Source organism: Pyrgilauda ruficollis, unplaced genomic scaffold (assembly GCF_017590135.1).
Source record: "Pyrgilauda ruficollis isolate IOZ18807 unplaced genomic scaffold, ASM1759013v1 scaffold54, whole genome shotgun sequence".
Taxonomy (NCBI): domain Eukaryota; kingdom Metazoa; phylum Chordata; class Aves; order Passeriformes; family Passeridae; genus Pyrgilauda; species Pyrgilauda ruficollis.
The window spans coordinates 5345541-5371839 of NW_024527044.1; the positions used below are offsets into that span (position 1 = coordinate 5345541).

The window sequence follows — 26299 nt, forward strand, 5'->3', positions numbered from 1 at the left end:
CAGCATTGCCCAATTCACAGTGAAAAATGCCACGAGGCAGAGCCCAAAGCTTCCCCAGACAGTCCCTGAAGGTGGGCACGCAGCTCATGTGGCACCCTCTGGTTCACAGGGAGATGGTCCTTGCAATGGTGCTGGAGCACTGACTTTGGCCACTGAGGCCCACCAGACCATCTCTTCTGGTCCCACACACCATCAAACCTCCTGGGGGAAGGAGGGTGCTGGGGGCACCACAGGGATGTGCCAGCTGCCACAACAGCACTTTCAGGGCAGATCCACACAGATGCTTCTGAGGCAAACACGAGGGCCTTCAGAGGGTCACCTCCTCCTTGCTCTGGCCCAGAAGGGGTAGGATGACTATTTAACACACACTGTTGGGGAAGAAGCTGAGAGGTGATTTGTGAGAGGTTTTCCTTGGCCTCCTACGCCACAGGCCAGCTTCCCTACTGCCTCTGGCTGTTGGGCTCCCACGTGTCCGAGGATCCCTGCTAGCCAGGGACTTTGCACCATCACCCAAAGCACCACATGCTCTACTGTTGGGCTCCCACGTGTCCGAGGATGCTAGCCAGGGACTTTGCACCATCACCCAAAGCACCACATGCTCTGCAGGCACAGCACATCTTCCCATCACAAAAAAGCCCAGAACAGATGAGAAACCTTAAAGCTCTGAGTGCATGTGGATTCCTCCCTGAAGGAATCCCTCCAAAACAAGGAAAAATACTTAATATAAAAATAAAATTAGCTGCCCTGGAGAAAACCACCCTCATTTCCATATGGCAACCATGGGGAAAGGCTAACAGAGCATTCAACAACAGAGAAGGAGTCAGAGGGCCACTCTGAGCTGGCATTTACACTCGAAAACTTTGGAGTGATTACTAAGAGCAGTCCTCCTTTTGTAAACATTTCTGTTATGCCTGCGTGGGTGTGAGGGGAAGTGCAGCTCTCAGCGTATTCCTTCACAGCAGGGCATATTGTGGGTATGCTGAGACAGCCTGGGCACAGTTCAGCTGAAACAAATCAGTGGGGCGAGGCCTCAACTAATGTGCAAACAGCTCCATCCTGTTTGCGCTTCCAGGTGAACCTCCACAAAGCAGGAAATATTGCATATTGTTTTGTGTCTTGGTTTTGCTGTCACATTTATAGTCATGGGACATATGCGGGGTTCTTGACCTTTGTTGTCTCTGACTGACTGCATTAAATGGATGGTGGATATTGATGCTTAATGGAAAATAAGTCTTTAAAAATTAGTCCAAGAGTAGATGAGATGCACCACATAAAACTAAAATTATAAAGGAAAGAATGAAAAAACCCATCCAGTGACCCATTCTCCCACCAGTGACATTGGTTTTCCAAGATCACAACTTTTCTTCTTCCAACAGAAATTATCATAGGATCATACAACAGTTTGGGTTGGAAGGAACCTTAAGATCATCTAGTTCCAACCCCCCTGACATGGGGAGGGACACCTTCCATATTCTGAAGTGTAAATGGACAGAAGCAAAAATCTGCAAATATCCCTGAAGAACAACTTTTTCCACTACTTTGGCATTGGATTGTGAAGCATACTGATTTTCTATAGGGAAAAAAAACCCCAACAATTCCCCCTTTTCCAAGCTGAGTTACATGACCAGACCATGATCACAGGCTGGCAACTCCTTGGTGTACTGTCTCTAATACCCAGACATCACATGCATCATACTGTCTTTTAAACCCAGCCATCAGCTCTAGCTCTGGCTGCTGCTAGTTGGATTAGTGCTAGTGCCAATAGTAAAAAACAAGCTGTCTGGAGCTATCTTTGGTAAACACTTAGAGCAAATATCCTCGCTTCTGATCTTAACAAAGCCAAGATGACTTTCTGCATGAGTAACCCAACTATTGTTGTAACACCAACCCCCTCAGCAAAACAACAACAGCAAAACGCAATCTTCTTCCCTTCTCTAACTCTTTTTTATGCATCCTTAAAAGCCCAGGGCTTCGTCTGTATTGCCCAGTTCAATCAACAAAGTCAAATCCAGTGGAGTTACACCCCAATGTACAGAAAAGTAATTGAGACCAGATTTTGGCCTGAAGAACCTCTAAATCCATTTCTCCTCCCACCCCTCCAAGAGTCACATTTTTGAAATGAAAAAAAAAGATAAACTCAATGAATCATGCCAGTGGGCAACGAAGTTTTAAAAGAGGGTAGAGGGAAATAAAAGACAAAAGAATAATAGGAGGGGGGGGCAAGCATTATGAAATGGAGGTCCACAATGGCAACTTGCCAGTCAACCAGAGGATGCAATCAATTTGCATAAAATGCAGCAGGCTGCAGATTCAGTTTGCACTGTCCCTGAAATCAGTCCCTGTTTGTCAGTGAAGATGTATCCCCTCACTACCTTCCTGTTAAGCTGGCTCTGGAGACTTTAAATCTGCTTAAAAAACAATAAGAAATGGAAGCATAACATCCCTGAAGTGCATGGAGAAGGGGAAGAGGAAAAGGGAAGAAAGTGAAGGTTTCACAGGACTTGCCTTTGAGGGCTGTTATTTCAGTGATGAAAGTCAGAGGTTGCTATAGATCAGCCAGTGCCACAGTGGTGATGGAGCATGAAACCTCACTTAACTCCCACTTTGCTGTGCCCACAGCCCAGCCGATGGGATCCTCACACCGACCACATTCCTGCCATTACACCTGTGGCTTTTCCTGGCCTACAGAAGCTAATCCTCACCAGTTGCATCTTAAAAAAAACAAGTTTTCCTCGTCTCATACTGGAACACTGATGCAACAGCTCAGTGTCTGAACGGGAATGTAATCGGATACGTGAACAATTTGCATGAGCCCGTTAGGGAAAGGGGAAAAAAATAAAAAAAGCAAATATACCAGTGAACAAATGTGAATGGACAGGATTCCTGATTTACGGGCAGCAAGCAGCGTTCAAATTGGATCTGCACTGCCTCAGCAAAGGCAGCTGCTTATTGGACCATTTGTTTTTTAATCACCCTTCGATGTAGTTTTTGCTGAATCCTAGTTAAAATGCCATGTTGAATAAGGGCAACTCTGTACCTTGTCCTGCCACAGCCCAGTCCTGTGGTAGGTTAAGGACTGTGCTGCGATTTGTACAACCTGTACTCTGATACTCCAGGAAAATAAACATAACCTAGACAGAGAAAAGAAATATAAGAGTGAACCCTAAAGTGCTGAGTTCTTTCAGACTCAGGTGTGGGTCAGCCAGACTTTAAATAATATGTCTGTTTAATCATGCAATAGCTATGCAAGGCCTCAAGTGGAATGAAGCAAAATGTGCTTACTAGCAATAATATGGATTTTTTGTAGGAAACCAGTATTTACTGTTCCAGTTATTAGAAATTTATTATTTTCCCTAAATAGCAGCTAAGTAAAGAGATAATGAAACCATGGTATTTCTAAAGGAATGCTTGGTTAATTCCAGTAAAGGTAATTTAAAAATCCTGTTTTTCAGACAGAAGGGTTTATTCCTCTCAATTCCTCAACATATACTCAAGGCAGTGCTTATGTTAAGAAGCCAGTGGCATTCTGAGTATTCCACTACAACAGGGAAACTGGTGTTGAAGGACAGCCCAAGCACCTCATTCCCTACCACCACACCAAGCAGGGGGATGTTCAGCAATTTCCCACTCAACACCCGACCAAAGGTTGCCTCATCCATGGCATCACCTTTATCTCTCCTTGACATGATTTGTGTAGCAAAGAGTACCCATCCATCCCACAAGAAAGATCCTAGAACTGGGACTGTCTGCAAAAAAGCATCCCAGCACTTAGGTGGAACATCAGAGCATGTTGAGCTTTACAGATTACAATCAAGGTCCCAAAGAGCACCCAAAAGCCTGGTGAAAAGCCAGTGCAATTCCAAGAGCTTGCACACACATAACATGCTCACACCAATCACCTAATTGAATGGGATGACCAAGGAAATGGAGAGCTGGCTGTTGGACTTTTCTGAGGGTGGGAAACAACATCAGAAATACTGTATCAGATCACTTATTCACTACAGAGTCCTCACCTTTATGGGGGATATCAGAGCATCTTGGGATTCTAATGTATCCCATAACCTTGAATTTATCCAACAATAAAAGCACATAATCCACAAAAGGTGGGAAATCCAGCCTGCATCCCTCAGCTCACTTCTGTCTTCCCTACCAGCACTGCATCTTTCCACTCTCGATGAAGTCTCAGCTGGTGCTGCCTTAAATTTGCAAAGAAGGCAGGGAATACCACACAACTTTGCTTCCAGTCAGGCTTATTGAAGCTCATCTGAAGCTTTCATCTCCCAGATCTGTAAATGCTGCTGCTGCCTCATAACGAGGAAGAGAAGTAGTCTATTAATCAAAGCCAGCATAACATTTTCTACAGGAGGCATTTATGTGAAGGAGAGCAGCATATGAGGTTACACTTAGTTAGGAAGAAAATTACAAGGGGATCTCAGTTCTTGTGCTTCAGGGCATAAGCTGATCACCAGATGGGGTCAGGAAGAATTTCACCCTCTTTCGTTCCTAGATATAGTGTTGCACAATAGGTAAACTATGGAGGCACAAGGAAGAAGGAAAAAAACTGCTTATAGCCTGGATTTCCCCCCTGCTTTCTTGGGAACTATGTCTACAAACACTGCCAGACAGAAGACTTGGTTAGAAAAAAATATTGTGTTTTACTTCACCAGTTCTTACCAAGAAAACTATATGCACAAGAGCCCTGACTTCACAAGTCCAATGAACAAAACAGGAAGCCTAGCCAAAAAAACCTCCTCTGGGAAGCTGGGGGGCAGCAGGTACCATGTAATGGGTATAATCAACATATTTAATATATTATAAACATTTTATAGCAGTTAAAGTTAGACTTCTAGATCTGGGAGAACTTTGCCACAGCTCATGGGAACGATTTTTTTGTTGCAATTCCTTGAGTGCTTTGGGTTCAAATTAACTCACTTTTCTTTCTTACTGCAAATTAATAAACCAGTTGAACTTAAAAAAAAAGAAGGAAAAGAGAGAAGAAGAAAGCCACAACACTTTGTTAAAACCACTGAGTTTCAGCTGGTATCATGTCAAAACCACTTGAAACATGAAACTAGAAATCTTCCTAGGTTGACTCAAAGACAATGTCTATACTAGGAGTGCTTTACCAGGAAAGGAATGCTGGTGTAAAATGCTGGCAAAGGACTCTGCTGTGGATGGAACTGTAGCAGCAAAAGTGAGTATTAAATCAGTCTAGGGAATTGAGCCAAGAGCTTAGTTGACAGACTTGCATCTAGGTGAAGTTCTCCAGCAATTCTAGCAATTGGTCAGGTGTAACACCTCTTTACATCCTGGATAGACACAAACATGTCAGCACAAATTTAGAATCTAGAAATGCCCAGCATTAGATAGAAGTTGCTTTGAATCTCTTTTGAAAAATTTAACCAGCTCTGACATTAGAAAAAACAACATTGATTTATTTTGTAGGCTTCACAGTTTTGCTGCAAACTTCTGGCATAGCTGCAGTTAAACATCTTATTTCAGCCTTCTAATCTGTGACACATGGTGGGTGCTTTATGATTTCTCTCAGCACAATGAAATCTGTCTCTCAGCATGCAATCATAAATGTTGCATACAACCCTCACGAGCAACCTTTGGAGATTTCTCCATAACCCAGTTCATTTATTGTAACCGTGGTCAGCACTGGTGGTGGAAGGAAACCACCATGTGAGAAGGTTGTATTATTATTCTGATAAAAAGACCATTAAGTGCTGGCTGCTTCCCTTAACACGACTGCAAAGCAACAAGGCTGAATAAAAATGTTCATTCTGTTGTACACTAAAGGTACTATTGCAACATGGAGAAGGCCGAGCAGAGCAACGTGGCAGTTAGAATTTCACCAGATCCCTACTCAAATGACCTGGATTGACTATTTTAGATTTATGGCAAAAATATATAAAAAAAAAAATTACATTTTCAGCTTCAAGCACTACAGAAAAATCCACTTCCCACCTAGCTTTCCTTGGAGAACATCCCCCACTCTATAACAGCCTCTTTGACTGCAGCTGAGACACAAATATCCATAAGCAATTACTACCAATGCCTGTGCAAGTCAAACCTATGGTTCTGTCTCTTACCTGTAATCTGACTCTGTCCTTGTGGATTAAAAGGACTTGGTGCAGAGTTCAGAGAGGGCCGTGGGCTCTGGGTCGGGACCCCTACTCTCATACTGGGATGAGGAATGCGCCCTAAATCACTGAGGCGCTCAGAGAACAAACTAGGTTTAGAGTCATCAAGCTTCTGTCTGTGCCCTGGAAACAGCAAATCATAAAATAAAAGCGTTAATAACAAGATTTAGTAATTTAACACACCCCCCAAAAAACCCCCAAAATGGTCTCTAAGGACCTGTTACTAGATTTAATGGATTTACAGGTATCTCAGTTACCCCCAATAACACAGAAACATTGTGAGGGGGTTGTGTTTTGGACAGGGTTGTGCTGGTGAAAGTCTTATCAAGCACAGTTGTGCCCATACACATGTAACATATTACAATTTGGATCAAAATAAGCACTTATCAGGACACCCACACAAGGTTTTTTTTGGGGTTTTTTTTGTTGGTTTTTTTTTAACTTTTCTTTTCTTTTCTCCTTTAACTACCCAAGGTAGTTAAAGAGGCAAACTTTCCCTTCCAAAAGCAAGCCTCATATGTACCTACAACTTATGAACTGGGACAATTACCCCATGCCTGGTTTAGATGTTGTGGACTTTTGCTAAGTAAAGGCAAGCTTTTCTTCTCCCCTTATTTTTTTTCTTTCTTTAACTCTGTTATAGTTAGTCATTGGCTTTCATTCCTCTGGGGAATTTTCCAAAAAGTAATAAGTCCCTGTCAGTTGAGAAGAGCAGTATCCAAGGAAAACCTCCAAAGCTGCTGGCCAGGACTGGACCCTACACATCCTTGTATGGTCAGCCTTCCTCAGTGCTCCTACTGCACTCACCCAAAACAGCCAACTGCCCCTGGATATATTCGCAACACTCATTTAGGGGTGTTTCGCTGACAAAATATGAAGGGGGGAAATGGCAAAAGCACTGGGATGCCCCCAGTGGTCCTGCTCATTTGTCATTGAGATGTTTCAAGAGTAAGGGCTTGGCTTCTCTAATGGTTGTATTTTTGCTCCTAGGTTTAATTTCTTTCCAAAGGATGCTCCTTGTCCAATGGTGCCTTTGAATATGAGGTGTAGAAGGCGTTATTTCTATCATTCAGCACAGGGAGAAAAAGGCATGCGTAGAGATTAAGGACAGGACTAATTTTACTTAACTTCAGCCATTCATAAATCAGGCATCTAGTCTAAACTCTTCTAATGTAGACTTCCTCTTCGGTTAATGGAAAGAAATAGCTACTTCCAGAGGGCAATTCATCTCATTTGTCTCTGACACTCGCTTTAAAACAGCATGATTCACCTCCTGAATTTGCTTTCTCTTCCTTCTCTGATCAGAGAGGGAGCACACATGACTGGTTTAATTAGACACTCTCGCCATTAGTCAACGTTAAATGGAATGAAGCCTACCCTAAGTTACAGATCAAGGTCACGTAAAAAGCCTCTGGCAGAGCTGAAAGGGGGGCCCAGACTCCTTGATTTCAACCCAGAACTATACCTGCCTCCATCCCAATAAGCAGTGCCGGGGCCCTGGCACAAGCAATAATTGGGGGGGATATTTTAACACTTATAACAACAGGAAGGGTCTCTGGTATAGTTTGGGCTTGAACCCTTCCAAATAATCAGTGGCTTGAGATAATCCGTGTTGTCCCTCAGCAGTATGAACACAACCATTTCTCTGGAGTCTACAAGGGTTCAGCTCTGCAGACATGGGAAGATTGTCCCATCAGTCTTTGGGCCATAGAACCTATTCCAATATTTTTTAATTTATTTTAGAAGCAGAAATGAGGCCACTGAATCTTGAGATTGAACTATCAGGATACCACTGCTAAAAAAAAAATGCTTTTTAATAGTAATTCTCACCACTTCTGAGTACATGGATTCACACCATCTAATTGGTACCACAGTGCCAACAAGACACATAGGCAATGCAATATCCAAATGAAATAAATCCAGACTGGATTCAGAGAAATCACAGCTCTAGACAGAGAAGGATTCAGGTTGGGAGATGAGGGGAAACTTGATGGGATTTAACTTTGGAGAAGCTTCTCTAGCAATTTAAAAAAATTAATTAGTTGACCCATAATTTGGTACTTTGAAGTCTGGATTTTCTCCCCCATAATGACTCAGTCTAAAAGCATGGAGTAGGCGGGAGCCTTCTCCTTAGGGAGAAAGTGCTTCTCCATGTTAGAGCTGCCATGGGTGCCTACTCCTCTCTTCAGAAAGTATCAATCATTTTAAATAGGGAATGATTTTTGGGCTTGTAAAAACTCCATAATAGCAGCTTAATTAACAGGGTCACATCCAAGCTCTATTCTTCAGCATTATATTCTCAATCCATTTAAACAAAGATTTGTGCAAGTTCGGTGCTGCTAAATCTGAAGAAATTACTTTCAAATACACATCCAGTCTCTTGGGATTTCTCCCTCTTCTTTTCCTCCACAATTTTTATGCATTTTCTTTTCCTTTTGCTAGTCATATTTTCCACTATGTTTTCTAAAGATATCTCCTTCCCCTTCCTTTTTCTCTTCTGCTCATTCTTGATCATGCTTTGGCAAATTGAGCAGCCTGGGATGGTGGAAGGTGTCCCTGCCCATGGCAGGGGTTTGGAATGAGATGAACTTTAAGTCCTCTTTCAACCTAAATCATTCTGAGATTTTATAAAATTCAAGAGGTCTCAAAGTAAGACAAATGTGATCAGTCCATCTCTGGTCTCACACATGAGAGCTCATTTTAGCTGTGAATGAATTCACTCCCAAAGTGAATTTTATTTAGAACTTCTGTAGGAAAAAACCCTGTGCTATATTCATGTAGTGACCTTTTAACTAAAGAACCACTGACAAACTGGTGCATAATCTTTCAATTGTCCTCAGGTAACTCAATAAATAACTTATTACACAGGTCACCACCACTCCTGCAATAACCTGTGCCAGATAACCCTCAACCTTGTTTTCATCACATTTTGTTTGGTCATACATAGCTTTGTTAGAAGAGAGTTTATACTTAATTATGTGTATTATAGCAGAGCTCTGGATAACAGAGCACTTTAGGATAGGCAGGGAAAGAAAAAAAAAAGAAGAGAGGAAAAAAAAGGGGCATACAGGAAGAAGAAAAAAGATTTCCACATCTGGTTGAATTGAAATGATGTATAGATGTGTGGGTTTGGGTGTTGCCACTTCCCCCCACACCCGCCCCCCAAAAAAAGAAAAAAAAAGAAAGTAGGGAAGAGAGAGCTCTATGCACATCTGGAGGACCCCAGGCATCAATGGAACTGCAAGTCCCCAGAAACCAGCAAGGGGCCAAAGGCAGACTTGCCTTCCCCTTCTGGACATTTAAAATTTAGGGTTGTAACACGGAGTCATGTTGTGACAAAGGGATCCACAGAAGGAGCCACAGTCCCTGAATGAAATATCCCAGGGAGACAAGATGACATTGCATCTTTGCACATTATGGGCTACTCTGCTTTGATAAAGGCTGGGACGTGCTCACACTGAAAGCAAGCAGGAAACTCAACAAAACCTTTGTATTCAGGAGGTGCTCACAAAGGCGTGTGGGCAATTTAAATAAATGTCCTGCCTTGATTTCTGTGCAGGAAAAAAAAAATCCTGTTGAGTATGGAGGAGCCATGAGGTATGGGCTGAAAACACTCTAAAAAGACCTTCTGAGTAGCACATAAGCAGCAGGAATGAAATATGTGATACATGTTTAAAACTCATTCCACAAGCTGCTTTTCATCTCTCATTGATATATGTGTCCGTTGACAGAGAAATTCCTGATCCCAGGGGAGTGTGCTAAGAAAAGCTGTATTCCTTGGTCTCAGTACTGAGGCGTAATTTTATTTCAGGAAAAAAGATTAGGGTAGCAAGTGTGGATAGCTGAGGGAGAATCCATGATCTGCTGCAGCAGTGAGTACATCAAAAAGCAATATAAAAGCTATGTGAAGAGTAGAATAAAATAGCGTTACAGCTACCCCCAATGCCTGCAACACTTCATTTAGTGCCTGTTGCTCTGTTGCAAAGATGAATTTGTAAAATGGATTTGGCTTGGAGGGGAAAAAATGCTTGTGGACTTAAGCAGTCTTGGATGTGAAATATCATCAAAAATAAATGGAAGCTGACCCATGAGTCTTTGACTAAGGATGGGACCCAGTGGCCACTGGAAAAGATCAGGTCACCAGTGAGGAGAAGGAAAAGAGATGAGAAAAACTGAGAGTTCATACTCAAGAGCTAAACAAGCTGTTCTGATTTGTCTGCTGGCACAGTACAAAACACCCTGGATATCAGAAATCCAGTGTTTGCTCCAAAATAACAAGAAATATTCTGGTCTTTCATCACTACTCAGCTGTTTCAAGCCAAACACCAACCTGAGTATAAATTTCTGGAGACAGAAACATTGTCATTATTCCTCTCCAGGGCCAATTTTGTCCATTTTACATGAATCAAACCAGTACTGAGAGTGCTATAAGGTCAGTGAAAACTGCAGCCAGCCAGTCAGTGCCTGTGCTGCTGCTTCTGCTCGCCAGCCCAGCCCAGCCTCAGAACATGTTCGTGTGGCCCATGGAAGCTGATGTTCAATTATCACATCCCAGGCATGGCAGAAGATGTGAGGAGTCTTCATCTCCAGCTTAATCATTTCAGTTTAAAATAAGCAACGGACTGTCTTCCAGATCAAAGCAAGGCAATCTCGGGTCTGCTGGATGTGGTAACTGGAAAGGGACGTGAGCTCGTCTCTCATCACTGAACTTCCACCACTCTGCTGGAGGAGGCAAGATGTAAATCGGTCTGTGGAAGAGGCTGACTTGCAGAATGTAAATGTGGTGTTGATGCTTGAAGATTTTTACCTCCTCAGGGAGGAGGGGTGTGCGTTTTTATCTTTCAGCTTGTGGGTGTGGAACTGAAAACTAATCAGATTATGCTACACGTGGCCTTGCCAGATGCTGACACTCAGGGACTCCCTTTCTTTGTACCGTGTACACCACCCACCAGCTTTTTTGTGTGGGTTTTTTTTTTTTTTTCCTGGTACCCAGGAGATCTGGTTACCAGATTTTCAGCAGATGCTTTTATCACTCTCCACTGGGCTAGCTATTTTCAGTCATTACCCAGTTCTATCTTATTCTGCTTTTGCCTTAACAAGAAGTATTGTGAGAGTCAGGTGTCTCCATAAAAGAGCCAAAGGATGGCAGAAAGGTCATGGCAGTAAGAGCCTGGGCTGTCACCTGCTGGAGACACATTTTCTGGGACATCCCAAGCAGAATGGAGGGTGATGACCCATTGTGAAATGCCACAATGGCTACTGTTAGCTCTGTGTCAGGAATGCACTCAGCACCAGATAGTGAAGTTTGGAGTCATTCCATGGAGCCACTACAGCTGGAAAAGGTAGACAAAAATTCTTTGAACTCCAGGGCTAGTAACCAAGGATTTCTACAGTTCTGGGTTCAGAGAAGCAACAGGAAAAGGGACTTTTCTTCAGGTTAAGGGGTGGCAGAAAGTAGAAGAATCACCCGGTTCATGACCTGTGAATTTGTAGTCTGTGCACCTCTGTCTCTTGACTCCAAGAGAAATGCAACAGAGATCAAGAACCCAAGTTTTGATTATTCCCACTGTTCTCCAAAGGTGAAGTGCTTTAAAAAGGTAAAGAGTAGGCACCTTTTTTCCTACTAACCCTACATGTCTTTGAGACAGGCCCTCTGATTTTTTCTCTTTTAACCCTGGAACACCAGCAGTATTCCAGTGTACTTTGTAGTGTCTACTCTTCTGCATACACATCGTAAAAGACAATTTCACACCACAAAAAAGACAAGCTACCTGTCCTCTGAATTTCATCACAAATTCTCCTTAAATTCTCTCTGCAGGTCTACCTGTATTTCATCCTGTTTGGTTTTGTGGAACAGGGGTAACTGGAAGCTACTGATATGGGCTTGACTGAATTCAGCTACAGGCTGATAAAGCTGAAGTCAAGGGACTCACATTTATGCCACAGCAAAGGAGTTGAGACCTGAGCCTAAGGCTTCCTAACAGCTGTTTTGCAGGGACTGAATAATGCTGAGCATTCACCATGAAGCAAAAATATTCACTGTTCTGTTACAAATTTCAGACAATACTTTATTGCAGCAAGGTGTCACTCCAAAGCAGTGTCAATCTATGCACTGGAGGTAAAAATAAGGGAGCCAGAAGCCCAGAAGATGCACATTAGCTCTTTGCAAGGAAAAAACATCTGAAGAAAGTTGTGAGGGTCCCTCTTGTGTCTCTTGTCTTGTGACAAATTGTCATTGGGCTGGTTTCTCCCCACCCAATCCTACTGAATGCACCCAATCCAAAGTTCATGGAAAAAACCCCAAAACACAAGAGCCAAACAATTTTTGCCCAGGAAAGGAGAAAGCTTGGAACCCTTCCAGTCTCTTAGGTAAAGATACAATTATGAGAAGAAAAATATAATCCACCCAAGAGACATAATTACATAATTAGGCCATAGGCTGTGCATAGGAAAGGTTCTTATAGTTCGTAAAACAAGGAGCTACATAGGTGCAGTAACTGTAGTTAATTCACTCAATGAAGAAAAAAAAAAAGTTTGTTTTTTAAATAGCTACGGGCACCAGTTTGCATTAGACTGGGAGTTTAGTCTTCTGACTGTACATAGAGCCCTGTTCGTGCCAACAGGAGTCACTCAGGCGCAGGCAGAAAACAAGCCCCTGTCTCTTTTTGTTCTTAAAAAGGGCATATTTTTACCCAAAGCAGCTAAGGCCTGTACCTGAAACTACGGCAAAGGAAATAACAAAGACAGATGAATGCACACTGTGGAGGGGCTCAGTTCCTGTGAAACAGATCTAATGTGTATCCATTTGCCAAAATCCTAATGAGCCCCTCCTCCCTGACCCCTGCTCTGCAGGCTGCTGGTATGGGTCCAAAAAGGCCAGATCCAGATCCTGGGGGAACCAAGGACATTTCCATCTTCCCAGAGCTGTGGCTCCTACCCTGGGTGAGCAGAGGCAGAGGGAGGTTGGAACCTCAGCACTGAGGACAAGCCTGTGGAGCATCTCTGGTGTCAATGGTCATCTCCCCACTGATTTGCTGGGGGCAAAGGAAATGTCCTCTCAGCTCATCCCACCAGGACAAAAAGGGTAGGTTGGCGGGAGGAAGAGGCAGAAGGGTGAGAAGAAATGACCATGGGGGTGTAACCTGTGTTCCTTTGTACCTGTGGGAGTGACTCTAAAGCTTTTGAGGATACAAAGTGCTTTCTAAACTTCACCTGGGGGTTGTGCAGAGCATGGACCCAGCTGAAAGGTAAACCCAGAGGTTGGGGGTTTTCAGTGAACTGCAACAGCTGCAAAGGAGCCTCCTGCTCACAGAATTGCTCTATACAGAGAGGTGAAAAATGCCTCCTTAGAGCAGGGCTCCAGGCTGCTCCTGTGGCAGCTGAGGGACTGATGGGGGCAGGTGGCAGGGGCTGAACTGGTCAGGAACTGCAAAGGGAAGGGTGTGTTAAAGCAGCAAAATGGGAAGATTTAACAAATGAAACCAAAACGGTGCTTTAAGAAAAAGGACAGGCTGAGCAGGAAAGGGCTCGAGTGGGCTCGCTTTTGCACCAGTTCCCTCCTACCCTCCAACTCATCCAGAGCTACAGGACTCGTGCAGCCCTCTGCTCTGGCTCTGTACTCCAGGTGGATGAGCCAGGTCTGCTCCTGCTGCAGTGGTGGGATTGTTCCTTTCTCTTTTCTTTTTGAAAAACTTTCTAATTCTGATTTGGACTTTGAAGCTTGTTCAAATTTAAGCAACATATCATAGGATCATCAGCCCAAACAGGCCAGGCCAGAGAAGGAGCAGGTGGGACCCCCTTGGTCCACAATGCCCTGCCTTCACCTTTATGCATCCTTGAAGAACATAAAGGAATCTGTGTTCACGTGAGCCAGGAAACCAGCTAAACATTGCTGGTATGGCCACTTGTAGACATTAAAGACAACTCATATAAACAGAGACTGTCATGCAAGTCTCGGTCGCTGCCTTAGCTCCCTTTGCATGCTGGTATCTGTTACACTCTCCCCCTCCTCCTCCCCCTTTTTCATCAGAAGCAGGGATGAAGGAAAACAAGGGCAGTCCCAAAAAGCTCAAGGGCTCCTCATTCTGATTTATCATCCTCATGAACGCATCAAAATCTTTGAGGAGTAAAGTTTCCCCCACCCCCTGCCAAGAAGGTAGCTATCCTGCAAATATCTCACCAATTTCTGCTGCTTGTTTGCTGCAGCACCAGGCAGTAAAGATCATAGTGAAGAAGGGGGTAAAGGAGGGGGAGAGAAAAAAAAAATCTCCTTGAACTGGCTTCCCTCCAGCTGGCAGGAGGGGATGGTTTTCTTAACGCTTGTGAAACCTGATTACTTTAAAAGAATAGGGGGGGGGCCATTAAACCAGACTTAAGGCGCTTAGTTTAAATCTAGTGTAGAGCTCTCGGATGCTGCACTGCTCTCTAGACATCAATAGGTGCATTTTCATTTCTGGTTTTGTTTTACACCCCCAAAACCAGGAGCGCAGTACACACTGATCGCTGCGGTTACAGAGGGAATTCAGGCATGGAAGACACAACAGTTAAGCAATAATGGATGGATGTGTGTATGTTTGCTATCTTTCAACAGATTGTTTTGCTGTGTTAGAAAACTACTGTGTTTATATCCATGCAGCAGGTTCTAAGCAGACAGTTTAAACTTGAGTAAAGAGGGATATTTCTAAAACAACCTTGCTAATACAATTCAGATGGCTAAAGAAACCTGAAAATGTGGTTAAAAAGAAAAAGAGATGCTGTTTCAATCTATACTGGTGGGTAACATGATCTAGACTCTGAAAGAAAACAGTCTTTACAAGTTCAGCTTGAAGGATTATCTTGTGTATCAGCACCCTCTGTGGCAGAGTAGCATTTATCCACGTATCCACCCATGTTAATGCTGTTGCACAATTTACTACAGCCGTGATAGACAGATAATTGCTTTATCCACCCAAGTGTAATAAACGGAGTCTGCTATGTTAATCCTTGTGTTCTTATTGTCGGCAAATGCCAAGTAAGGGAGAGACGTACACTGAAAACTCTGTCCTCTCCTTCCAAAACTACTGGAGTTTACTCACCCTCAGACCTGCTAAAGTGTTCTTACTGCATTCCACTCCCCTGCTTGCAGCGCCAAGTATTTTGAGTAGTATCAAGTTATTGTTATATAAAGGGCACCTACACTCAGGCTATATGGAGGCAGAAGCCAGGATGTAGCAGCCTTTAGGAAAAAAAAAAAAAAAAAAAAACAACCACCCAACTTACCACCCTCAAACATCTTTTCCTACTCAGTAAGTAAAACAGGCCAAGTATTTTCTGTTCCTGGGCATAGCACAGAAAGTAATTACCTGTCCTTCTAAAACTGGACATCTATTCAGTTTGTGTGGAGTCTGTCTGACTGCTGAAAAATGTCATTTAGCTGCTGGCTGATCGGTGTTTCCACAAAAATCTATAAAGATTTTTTATTTTGAATGTCAAAAACAGGCGTATCCTTTAAAAGGTTTACAGATTCCTGGCGGCCCCATGAGCAAGGTTTGTGGCATCAAATTTGTAATGACAGTTTGATGGATGCCTCCCTTTCTTCCTCCTGAAAGGTATAAGGAATTGGTGGTTTCCCAATAAAAATTATGCTTAACACTATTCTATGCTCTTATTTTTACTCTCACCAGCAGTACTGGTGCTGCTGGCAGTGAGTGGGTTCATGGGGCAGCTTTCATGCTACATGAGGCATTCAACTTTCTGTGTACTCAGAGCTCTTGCACAAGCACCTACATGATGTGCAAGTTCTGAGGAAGGAGAGCCTTAAGCAGCACATAAACACTGCAGCCGGGCTTAAGAGAAGAAACATTGGCCCAAAGATGTTGCCAACAATCCTGCAGGTGAGTCGCAGTTTTTAACCCTTGTTATGCTTCGCCTCTCCCTGCCAATGCCAGCAGGGGCATTTCTGGCTTAGGTGGAGGCTGAGATGGATTAACTTCTGCTTTCAGGTCTTCGAGAGAAAGAAAAAGGGTAGGCTTAGATTAGATATTAAGAAGAAATTCTTTACTGTGGGGGTGGTGAGATACTAGAAAAGGTTGCCCAGAGAAGCTGTGGCTGCCCCAACCCTGGAAGTGTTCAAAACCAAGTTGAATGGGGCTTGGAGCAATCTGGTCTAGTGGAATGGGTCCCTGCCCACAGAGACAGAAGCTGTTGGAATGAGATTTTGAATGGTTTTTAAGGTCCTGTTGAACCAGAACCATTCTATGATTCTATGACATAAAAGATGAAACACAGCCATAGAGGATGAATGAATGGGGATTGGGTGTGAGAAAGTTGCCCACTGACTATCACTACTGATATTGAAATGGAAGGTGTTTTATGCACCTTCAGCCAATTAATAGCTGATACTTCCTTTAATAACTTGGATGATGCAGTAGAAAGCACAATTAGAAAATCTTTAGATGACTTCCAGTAAGGTGGAGTCTTCAGACTTGGAGAAATAGATCAGAATTCAGAATGAACTTAGCAAGGAAGAGAAATTGTGTTTGACATGTCATTAGTAAGATGACGTGCAGTAAAAGTTAAGTGCTTTGTGTTACACTTTGGAGCAAGAAGCCAAATGCACCACAATGACAAACCTATTAACCAGCAGCCCTGCAGAGGAGATCTGGGGGTGGCAGGGAGTTGCAAGCTGAATATGAGTCAATAATGGCATTCTGTTCCTTTTTTTTTTCTTTTTTTTTTTTTCTTTTTTTTTTTTTAAATGAAGTAAATGCATTTCTGGGAAAGATTAATGGTCATGTTGCGTACAAGACATAGAAGGTATCTATTACAGGCTGCTCAGAAGTGGTGAGACATCAGCTGGACTGCTTTATCCAGTGTGGGACACCACCCTCTAAGAAAGATGCAGACAGATGAGAGAGAATCCAGAGAAGAGCAACAGGAGCGATAACAGATTCAGAAAGCATGAGCAACATGGAAAAGTTGAAGGAAATACATTTGTTTAGTCTAGAAAAGAGACGAGCAGGAAAGGACATGATAAGAGTAAAATGTTTTCTACAGAAAATGGTAATCGATTGATCTCTGTGTCAGCTGAGAACAGGACAAGAAAAAGCTGCCTTCAGCTGAGGTAGAGGAGATTTAAGAGATTAATGTACATTATTAGCAAATTCCTTTTTAAGTATAAAGGGGAAAAAACCACCACAAACTCCAGACTTGGTAAGTAAGTGGAAGGCTCAGTACTGGAGGATTTAAAAATTTGGACAGAAGTCAGTGATGATCTAAGTATATCTAATACTTCCTCTGAGGAAAAATGGACTAGGCTGCCTGAGGTTTCTTTTTAGCCCTACTGTTCTGGGGCTGAGTGATTGTCTGTGCTTGGTGAAGTCACGTACACAATACTTGGAACATGAGTCCATGCAGTCAGCAGCTCCTGCTAACTGAGGGCCTGATGCTGCAAAGAGCTCAGGATCTTGAGCTGCCATGAAAGGGCAGAGCAAAATGCAGGCAATGTCTGCTCAGCTATTCCTGACTGCAGAGAACCTGTGGGGGTTTGGAAATGCTGGACTTAAACCCTCTGTTCCAGGGTTTCTTACAACTCCAACTTCAGGATAATTATAATTTCTTTGCCTCACAGTGGATATTACAAGATTGACCTCACCATTAATTTAGAAAGCAGGACTCTGAGTGTCCAGTAGTTTTTGAGCAACACACAACAACTACAACTAGAATTTCGCGCCCAATTCTTGAGAGTATTCCTGCAACTCCTAGGGAAGGTCCAGATCCTAATTCATTATTGGTTTTGGTTTTTGCTTTCTTATCTGTGTGTCTGCTGGTTACTCAAAGAGAGATGTTGCCACAAAGAGTACCCCTGGCCATTCTCTTGTTAAAACTTCTCTCCATGACAGTGTGAAGAACAAGAGACACCAAAATGACAAATTTCTTGGGGAAAAATCCCAAACACTAAACCAGAAGCAAAGGTTTTGGACAAGCTATGTCTTCTGTGAGAGTGTAGGGAACTCCTCAATGCAGTGGACTATAAAATCCTAGGATTTTCCAACAAGACAGCCTCATTATTTACATCATTTCTTCCTGAAAGTGTTTAATTCATAATTAGCTCTGTTGGGGTTTGTTGTTGGTTTTTTGGTGGAAAGGAAAGAAAAGTTCCTTTCTGCTGTGAGTAACACAAACCCAACTCTCAACCTTGCTACAGAAACTCCATCCCTGCATACATTCATCTCGCACCAACCCCCTGAGCCCTAAGAACGGCTGCATCACCCCAGACCAGCTGTTTATTAGCACCATGCCCAAAAATCATGAGATGCACGTTTCAGGCCAAAGTTAAGCCTGTCCTTACGGGCTCTGCAGGTTGCTAATTCAGTGCCTCAGCCAGGTGTTCAACTTGCTCAGGGCTGATGCCTCCTACAAAAGCCCCAGGGGGGACAGAGGGGAGGGAGGGGAGTGACAAAACCGCATTTGGCCGCGAGGAATGTGAGATTTTTGTGAAGGGCTCTGGCAGGGGGCTGACCCTTCTGCCGACAGTTGTTAAAGTTTGTTTAGTGACGGGGAGCCTCCCATGAACTTAAAAACAATAGGAAAACAGAGTCGTGGAGAATAAATCTCGCCCCCTGCGCCGGCTGCCTGCGCGTTTGGCCAGCAGAAGGTAACAAATCCCCAGGAATGCGGGCGGCGGGGGATGCGCCCGTCAGGCGGAGCTGGAGCGTGGCCAACACAAGCAGCGGGTGATGCCATTCACAGAGCGGGGAACGGCGCGGATGAGCACCGGGAAAAGCTGGGAAAGGCTGCGGGTACTGCAGGAACGATGTGCCCTCCGGCTGCTCCCGCAGGGAGCTCTTCAGGAGCTCATCCCAAAGAAACCCCAAATACCTCTGCTACCGCTTCCAGCCGTATCAGATTGAATAGAAAGTGGGGGTCTCCTCAAAGCATGTCAAGGGAGATCAGTCCAAAAAGGACCTGGGGTTTATTTATGAATTCACGAATCTCCCTTGACCACACACCAGGAGAACTCAGAGGGTTTTAACTTTCGGTCACCAGACAGGACACAGCATACGAGACATGGAAACCACTGACTTGTCACCAGGCCCCTGACCTGCACAATCCTCAACTGGATTTTTTAAAGTAGATTATAGTTCATAGGCTGTACTTTTACCCTGCTGTAACTGCTTCATTTTTTCACTGATAAACAGGATTCTGCTTGGGCATGACTGAGAGAAGATCCTGGAGTGGTAGGACATGGGGAGATGGTTTTAAACTGAAAAATAAGAGTTAAATTATATTTTAGGGAGAAATTCTTTCCTGTGAGGATAGTGAGGCCCTGGCCCAGAGAAGCTGTGGCTGCCCATCCCTGAAGTGTCCAAGGCAATGTTGGACAGGACTTGGAGCAACCTGGTCTGGTGGAAGCTGCCCCTGCCCATGGAAGGGGCTTGGAATGAGGTGGTCTTTAAGTTCCCTTCCAGCCCAAACTGTTCTGTGATTCTATGATGCTGTGGGTGCAATCCACTGGAAAAAAAAAAAATTTAAAAAAAAAAAAATGGGCAGCTGTAGCTGTGGAGTTGATGGCTTTCAAAGATGTACACAAGCACTTACATACAGCTGTATGTGTGTGTGTATATATATATTTATATGTATATATATGCCTGCTTCCAGCTTAGATGTTAGAACATATTGGATCATCACCGGCAGGTGTTTTGAATAATTTCTATTTTATTAATATTTTGGTGCGTCATTCAGTTTGGACACCCGCTACTGAGCACCAGTGGAAACCATCCCTGCAATGCAAGAGTGGCAAGGATATTTTATTCTGCTCTACTAAATCAGGCAGAAATAACATTGAAGTACTTAAATTCTGGAAATACTCATTATCCCCGTGCTATTAATATCACCTCAATAGCTCGTTCTATTTAAAGCAAGTTTCTTTCTTTGGGTTTTATTGTGCGGGTGGCAAATCCTTATTTAATTCAGAGGATAAAAATGTATGACCCTACAATTGGAAAAATGGGATTGTCTGGGGTCCAAGCCATCTGCCAGAGCCATGAACAGAGGCGACAGCCTGGCCTTAAAGACTTTACAGCTTGTACAGATTCAAATTTTAGTATTTGCTTTGATTTTAATGTCATATGACTCATTTTAAGGAATAATATAGCTGCTTCCACTGTAATGGTTACAGTTCTGTCTCTGCAGGACCAAAACTTGATCCCTCAGTTATGGAATTTAGGTATGAGCTCTCTAGTCTACCTTTTAGCCCCACTGTTTGCTTTTTTTACACAAAGAAAATAAGGCACACTCCAGCCATTGGCTCTATGGATTAGAGGACAACACTTACATAGGAGTGTTTCCTTCTTCTGTAAGTACAACCCTGATTTAATTCCATCAAAGAATGATGGAAAATAGAACGCAAAGTGTTCTTCCCTTTTTGTCCAAGAAAAGTAAAATGAGCAACCCTGGTGATGTTGAAGAAATTGGATATCTTCTACTGGTGCCTTGCCTTGGTTTTTTTAATAAGCAAAATTCATCTGTCTTAACCAATTTAAATGAAGTAAAAGGGCAACAACAGAAAAGAGGGATGGAAAACTTTTTCCAGCTTCAACACAAACTCTGAGGAAGTCAAAGCTTAAAAAAAGAAAGTGATTTTTTTCACTAGAAGTCTGCAGAGAGCTCAGCACTATGAAAAAGGAAGAAATCTGGTTTTTAACTCTTCTCCAGGTAGGATGGATCATTCCTTGTCCTTTCACTCCAGCTTCCCACAAGGGCCATGGGATTTTTCTCCTTTTGGCAGCACAAGGGAGTTTGGTTGTCACTGTCCCCACCCTTGACCAGTTTTGAAATCAAAATAAGTTATTCCTTCCTTGACAAAAGATTCCATGTGCTAACAATCCCCTTTCATCAAAGGACCAACATTAGACTAGGAGTGAACCCAGTTTCTAATGCCTGATGGATTTGGATGGCCAAACTATTGCTAAGGGTATTGGTTGTCAAGTCTAACTCCCAGTAACAGGCAGCATTTCTGATGTGATACTGGTTTAAAATTATATGTCTTGTAATATACACTCCCTTCTCCATGATGCTGATGTTTCATGGCATCATTTAGACAGGACATCCATCCCTACCCTCACTCTCTCATCAGGTGTGGGGGTAATTTGCTTCCAGCACATCACTTGGATTTGAGAGTGAAAAGTGGTTTATCCTGTTTTGCTTTTCTGTGATAAAATTTCTTGACATGCATTTGAGAATGGCTGGTATTACTGCTTGTTAACATTTTCATTATATTTCTTGCTTTCTTGTTGATTGGGGTATAAATCCTCACTAAAATAAATAGATGCACACCATTGCTGGTGAATTTAAAGTGAAGATCACGGCTTGTTCACTTGACAGTTAAGACAGCTAAACTCTACCATACTCTGGGATTTTCACACCTTAGCATTTACAGAATCACAGAATCAACTCAGTTGGAAAAGATCTTTGAGATCATCAAGTCCAAACTATGACCTAGCACCACCTTGTTAACCAGACCATGACAATAAGATCCACATCCAGTCTATCCTTAAACACCTCGAGTGACGGTGACTCCGTCACCACCCTGGGCATCCCATTCCAATGCCCAATCACCTGTTCTGTGAAGAACTTCTTCCTAATGTCCAGCCTAAACCTCCCCTGGCACAACTTAAGACCGTGTCCTCTTGTCCTGTCTCTGGTTGCCTGGGTGAAAAGACTGACCCCCAGCTGGCTGCACCCTCCTGTCAGGGGGTTGTGGAGAGAAAAAAGGTCCCTCCTGAGCCTCCTTTTCTCCAGGCTGAGCCCCTTTCCCAGCTCCCTCAGCCCTCCTCACAAGGCTTGTGCTCCAAGCTGCACTATAATTAAAATCTGCCCTTTGCATTTCCCTTTGCATGTTCATTAAGTGGCCTCCTTTAATGCCAGGTAACATCCTTTCCATTGGTTGTGGTCTCTCAAAGTCCTGTTGCCTATCCCAAATTTCAGCATAACTCATTCTGGCGGCGTTTCTCAGTTAAGCCAGTTTGCTGTGTACACATGACGGTACATTCCTTCCATGGCTCTAAGTTTGTTCCGAGGCAGCCCCAATTCTTGCTACTTCACTACACTGAAAGCAAGAGCACATGTGTGTGTGTATGCAAACAAACACACCAGCACCCTCACACGTGCTAAAAATGACACTTTTGTGTCTGCTCACAAGGAAAAAGAAGGATTAATTATGCACAAACATAACAACTTTCTCCAGCTCTGCCTAGAGATGTGAAAGAGAAGTGGCCCTGTACTCACGTCTCTTCTGAGAATTCTGCCATATGGTTTTAACAGAGGTTTATTTCCTGCAGCAAGAGAGGGCTGCAGATTCTCAATCCAACCAAAATAATTATGCAGACAATTTCACTCCATTACTTGCAGTGGAGCCCAAGCTGTGTGGTCCTCACATGCTTGCTGACACCTTTAAAGAGACATTAAACCATTTTTACATAAAATTCCCTTAATGGGTGGGATGTAGGATGAATTTCCTGGAAGATTAGCACCTGTCGTGTTGCATAAGGCTTGCATCTGACTGCTGCATTAATTCCTTTGGTTGGTAGACAGCAAAAATGTGACTGAGGCCTCCAGAACACAGCAAAAAATCAACCAAATCTCTACGGAGGGAAATTTCTCCCCTTGCTGAGGTTTCCTGCACAATTTTTTTACCTCCCACATTTGACCCTGAAATAGCACAGGACATAAGTACAATTGGGTGCCTCACACTAAGTACAAGGAAATGGAAATATGGCTTTACATTTCAGTGTTAGGTTGTGCTGCAAGCACAATGCAGAGAGTTTTCTGAGAATGTTTTTTTCAGAGCCACCCTGGGATGCAGATCTTTTCCCTCAGCTGGTGAGATCGCAGTATAAAACTTCCAATCTTTCAGTCAACAGTAGGTAAAGAATCCAGGGAAAATGAAACTGCTTTGACTCGAAACAATAAAATGTGTATTAAAACACCACCTATCCAATTCTGAATGTAAACCACAGGAATACTGTAAAAACAGGGATGTTAACCAAGACACATAGTGATTAAAGAACATTTTAAAGCAAGAATGGAGACCACCCTTAAAGCATGGAAATATCCCTTTTGGACTAAAATGCAATCTGTTGTTTTTTGGTTGTTGGTTGTTTTTTTTTTTTTTTTTCTTTTGGGCAACTGTGTCTGATTTTAGTTACAGTAGCTCGTTTATGGAATTAGCAAACATACTACATTTCAGACAAGCAAATCCAATTAAATCAGAAGAAAGCACACACATACTTTTACTGTGCCAATCTGTCTATGGTGTCAGAAAGACACAATTCCAGACAGCAAGGGGGGTGAGGGAAGGGGAACAAATTTTTCACTGGATTTCAGGGTTTTTCGTAGTGTAAAATGCTGATTGCTTCAGATCAAAAAGGTAAATGCAAAGAAATAATCAACCAGGGCAATGAGAACAGAGCAGAAATCAGGTAAATATCAGCAGCAAACCACGGGGCATGACTGAATGGTGCAGGAGGTTGTTTTCTTGATGGTTTGTAAATCTTGCTACTGCTGGAGGCCACTGCACGAGCACCTTCCTGTGCCAGGCACGGGAGCTCTGCAACGGTTAATGGCACACGCTGCATGTGTGTGGCCTGAGCAGCGAGGAAACCCAGCAGGAAACATGGTTCTAATCTTTTTCTAGTGGCAATTTCAACATTATGCTACAGATAAATTATGGTAATGTAAATAGTAAAATCCATTTCTCAGTTCTTCGGCTCGGCGCCTGCAACTGCCTCGGGTTTCTGCAGGCAGGATGGGCAGAGGATGCTCTGCTGTGGGGCAGAGGTTTTGTCTCAGCTCTTGGCAGTGCCATATGTAGGGCAGGCTCCTCTCTGCTTTCTCTGCCATGTTTTATCCCTTTGCGTTGTAAGCTCTGGGGAACATGGTAATGAAAAATCCCTTCCTAGCCATGGAGTCACGGAATCACAGGGTGTTTTGAGTTGGAAGGGACCTTAAAAATCAGCCAGTTCCAACCCCCCCGCCATGGGTGGGACACCTTCCACTAGGCCAGGTTACTCCAAGTCTCATCCAGCCTGGTCTTGAACACTTCCAGGGATGGGGAAGCCACAGCTTCTCTGGGCCACCTGTGTCCATGTCTCACTACCTTCTGAGTAAAGAATTTCTTCCTAACATGCAATCCACATGTCCTCTCTTTCACTTTAAAACCGCTCTCCCTTATTACTCTCTGCTTGTGTAAAATAGTCCCTCTTCCTGTTTTTTACAACCCCTCTTTAAATGCTAGGTTGCAGTGAAATCTCCCTGGAGCCTTCTCTTCTCCAGGATGAACAACCCATCCTGTCCTCACAGCAGATGTGCTCCAACCCTCTGAGTGCCCTTAATATGTCTGTGCCCTTCTCATGATGTGCATCCCAAAGCTGGATGCAGTATCCCAGGCCGTGTCTCACAAGAGTAGAGAAGAAGAATCCTCTCCCTCACCTGCTGCCCACTCCTCCCCAGGACAGAGTTGGATTTCTGGGTGTGAGTGCACACTGTTGCCTGGTGTCCAGCTGTTTGTCCACCAGTGTCACACACCTTACTACAAAGCTATTGCAGCTCTGATAAAATTACAGAAGTGTACTGACCATTATCAAACATCCCTTGCTAATACAACCAAATAAGCTTGGTTTGATAAGCTCACAGACTTTCTAGGTCCCACATCTGAGCAAAATGCTCTGACTGAGCCTCTCAACACTGCGAAGAACCACTGAAGATGTCAGCGACGGCATAGTCTTTCTGTTGCACACTAAAAAAAGCTACAAACATATTTTGATCCAAGCTGGATTTAACAGTGCTCTCTCTCCCCCAAATCCTCTGTTTTCAAAACAAAACTGAAATTTCAGGCCAACATTTCCTGTGGTGATCATTGTGGTTAAACACTATTTGTCAGTTTTTCATGCTTGATAAGGTCTCTCGGCTCCGTAGCGGAAGAATTGCTGTCAACTGAGCTGTGGCAACTGGAGACAGAGCTTTCACCCAGCAGGAAGGGCCAGATCCAGTTCTCCTCTGAGTTTATGGCAAATCTCCCACTTCAAGAGAAGCAAGATTTAGGCTGATACAGCTATTCCAGTTGGCCTTTGGTTTTGTGGGGAGAAGGGCAGCAGCTTGTGTTATTCGCCGAAACAGGAGGAAAATGTTTGAAAGGATAAGAGTGCCGGGGTTTGGCCAGCTGCACCTACTGTTCACACTACACACCACAAATGTCTAAAGTGGATCTTGGGGGAATTACCCATTGTGGTTTTGAGGTTTTAAGGAAGGACAAAAGAAAAAAAAAAAAAGAAAAAAAAAGCAAAAGTGCACTCAAAAAGTGCACTGATTTCCTCTATAAATTGATTTAACTTTCTGACAGGTTAATAGAAAGTTCAAAGATGCAACCTGGTTTATCAAGATGCAGCTCTGCTTTGAAATAATTTAGCCAAAACAGGTCCATTCTAACAACAGCCATGAGTCTATGAAATATCGCCTTCTTCCTTGAGATAATTTTAGCTCTCCAAAAGCATTTCTCATTACTTTTGGAGTATTATGACTTAATGTATTTAATGAACTTTCTCTCAGTCTGACATAGAGAAGTAAGACCAAACCTGCACAGAAACCTGCTCAATAGGCAAGACCATGACTATCTAAAGAAATTCAATCTTAGTTTGGCACAAAAAACAAACACTCGTGATTTAAAAACCACCAGCAAGAATTGTTGTCCTCACCAATGAATCACATCAGATAATTTGGGGACTTTGCATGGAAATCAGGAACTCGTCAATCAGATCAAAAGGTATTAATCACATGAAGCAGCAGTGAAAACTCATCCATGCAAGGTTTTACTGGCTGGCATTCACCACCCAAGGTGAACATGCTGGTGAAAGTACAATGAGATCTCTGACCACAAATGATAACAGTCTTAGCTTTTGCCATGCCCTGGAGGCAAAACTCTGGGAAATGCCAGTGTTCCCTCTGTCTTTTGTGTAATGGCACAGTCCATTGGCTCCTTATCTTGATGGGGATTTCCACTCATTCTGGTTCTTTAAGATGGAACCTCTAAAGCTTTTTTTCCCATGCTTGAGCACACTGGATGCCTGCTTACCTGTGGTATTATATGCAGGTTTGGACTTTCTTGTCCATGTCAGATC

The 26299-nt window shown here is 43.2% G+C and overlaps 1 protein-coding gene across 5 annotated transcripts in view; it reads right to left on the reverse strand.

The window, feature by feature from the left end:
* RUNX2 (RUNX family transcription factor 2) overlaps positions 1-26299 on the reverse strand; it is a 150512-nt gene that overhangs the window by 28935 nt on the left and 95278 nt on the right. For all 5 annotated transcript variants that reach the window (XM_041480940.1, XM_041480941.1, XM_041480942.1 and 2 more), the window contains one exon: positions 6096-6269. In XM_041480940.1, the coding sequence (XP_041336874.1) occupies positions 6096-6269 (174 nt within the window). The remainder of the gene's footprint in view (positions 1-6095; positions 6270-26299) is intronic.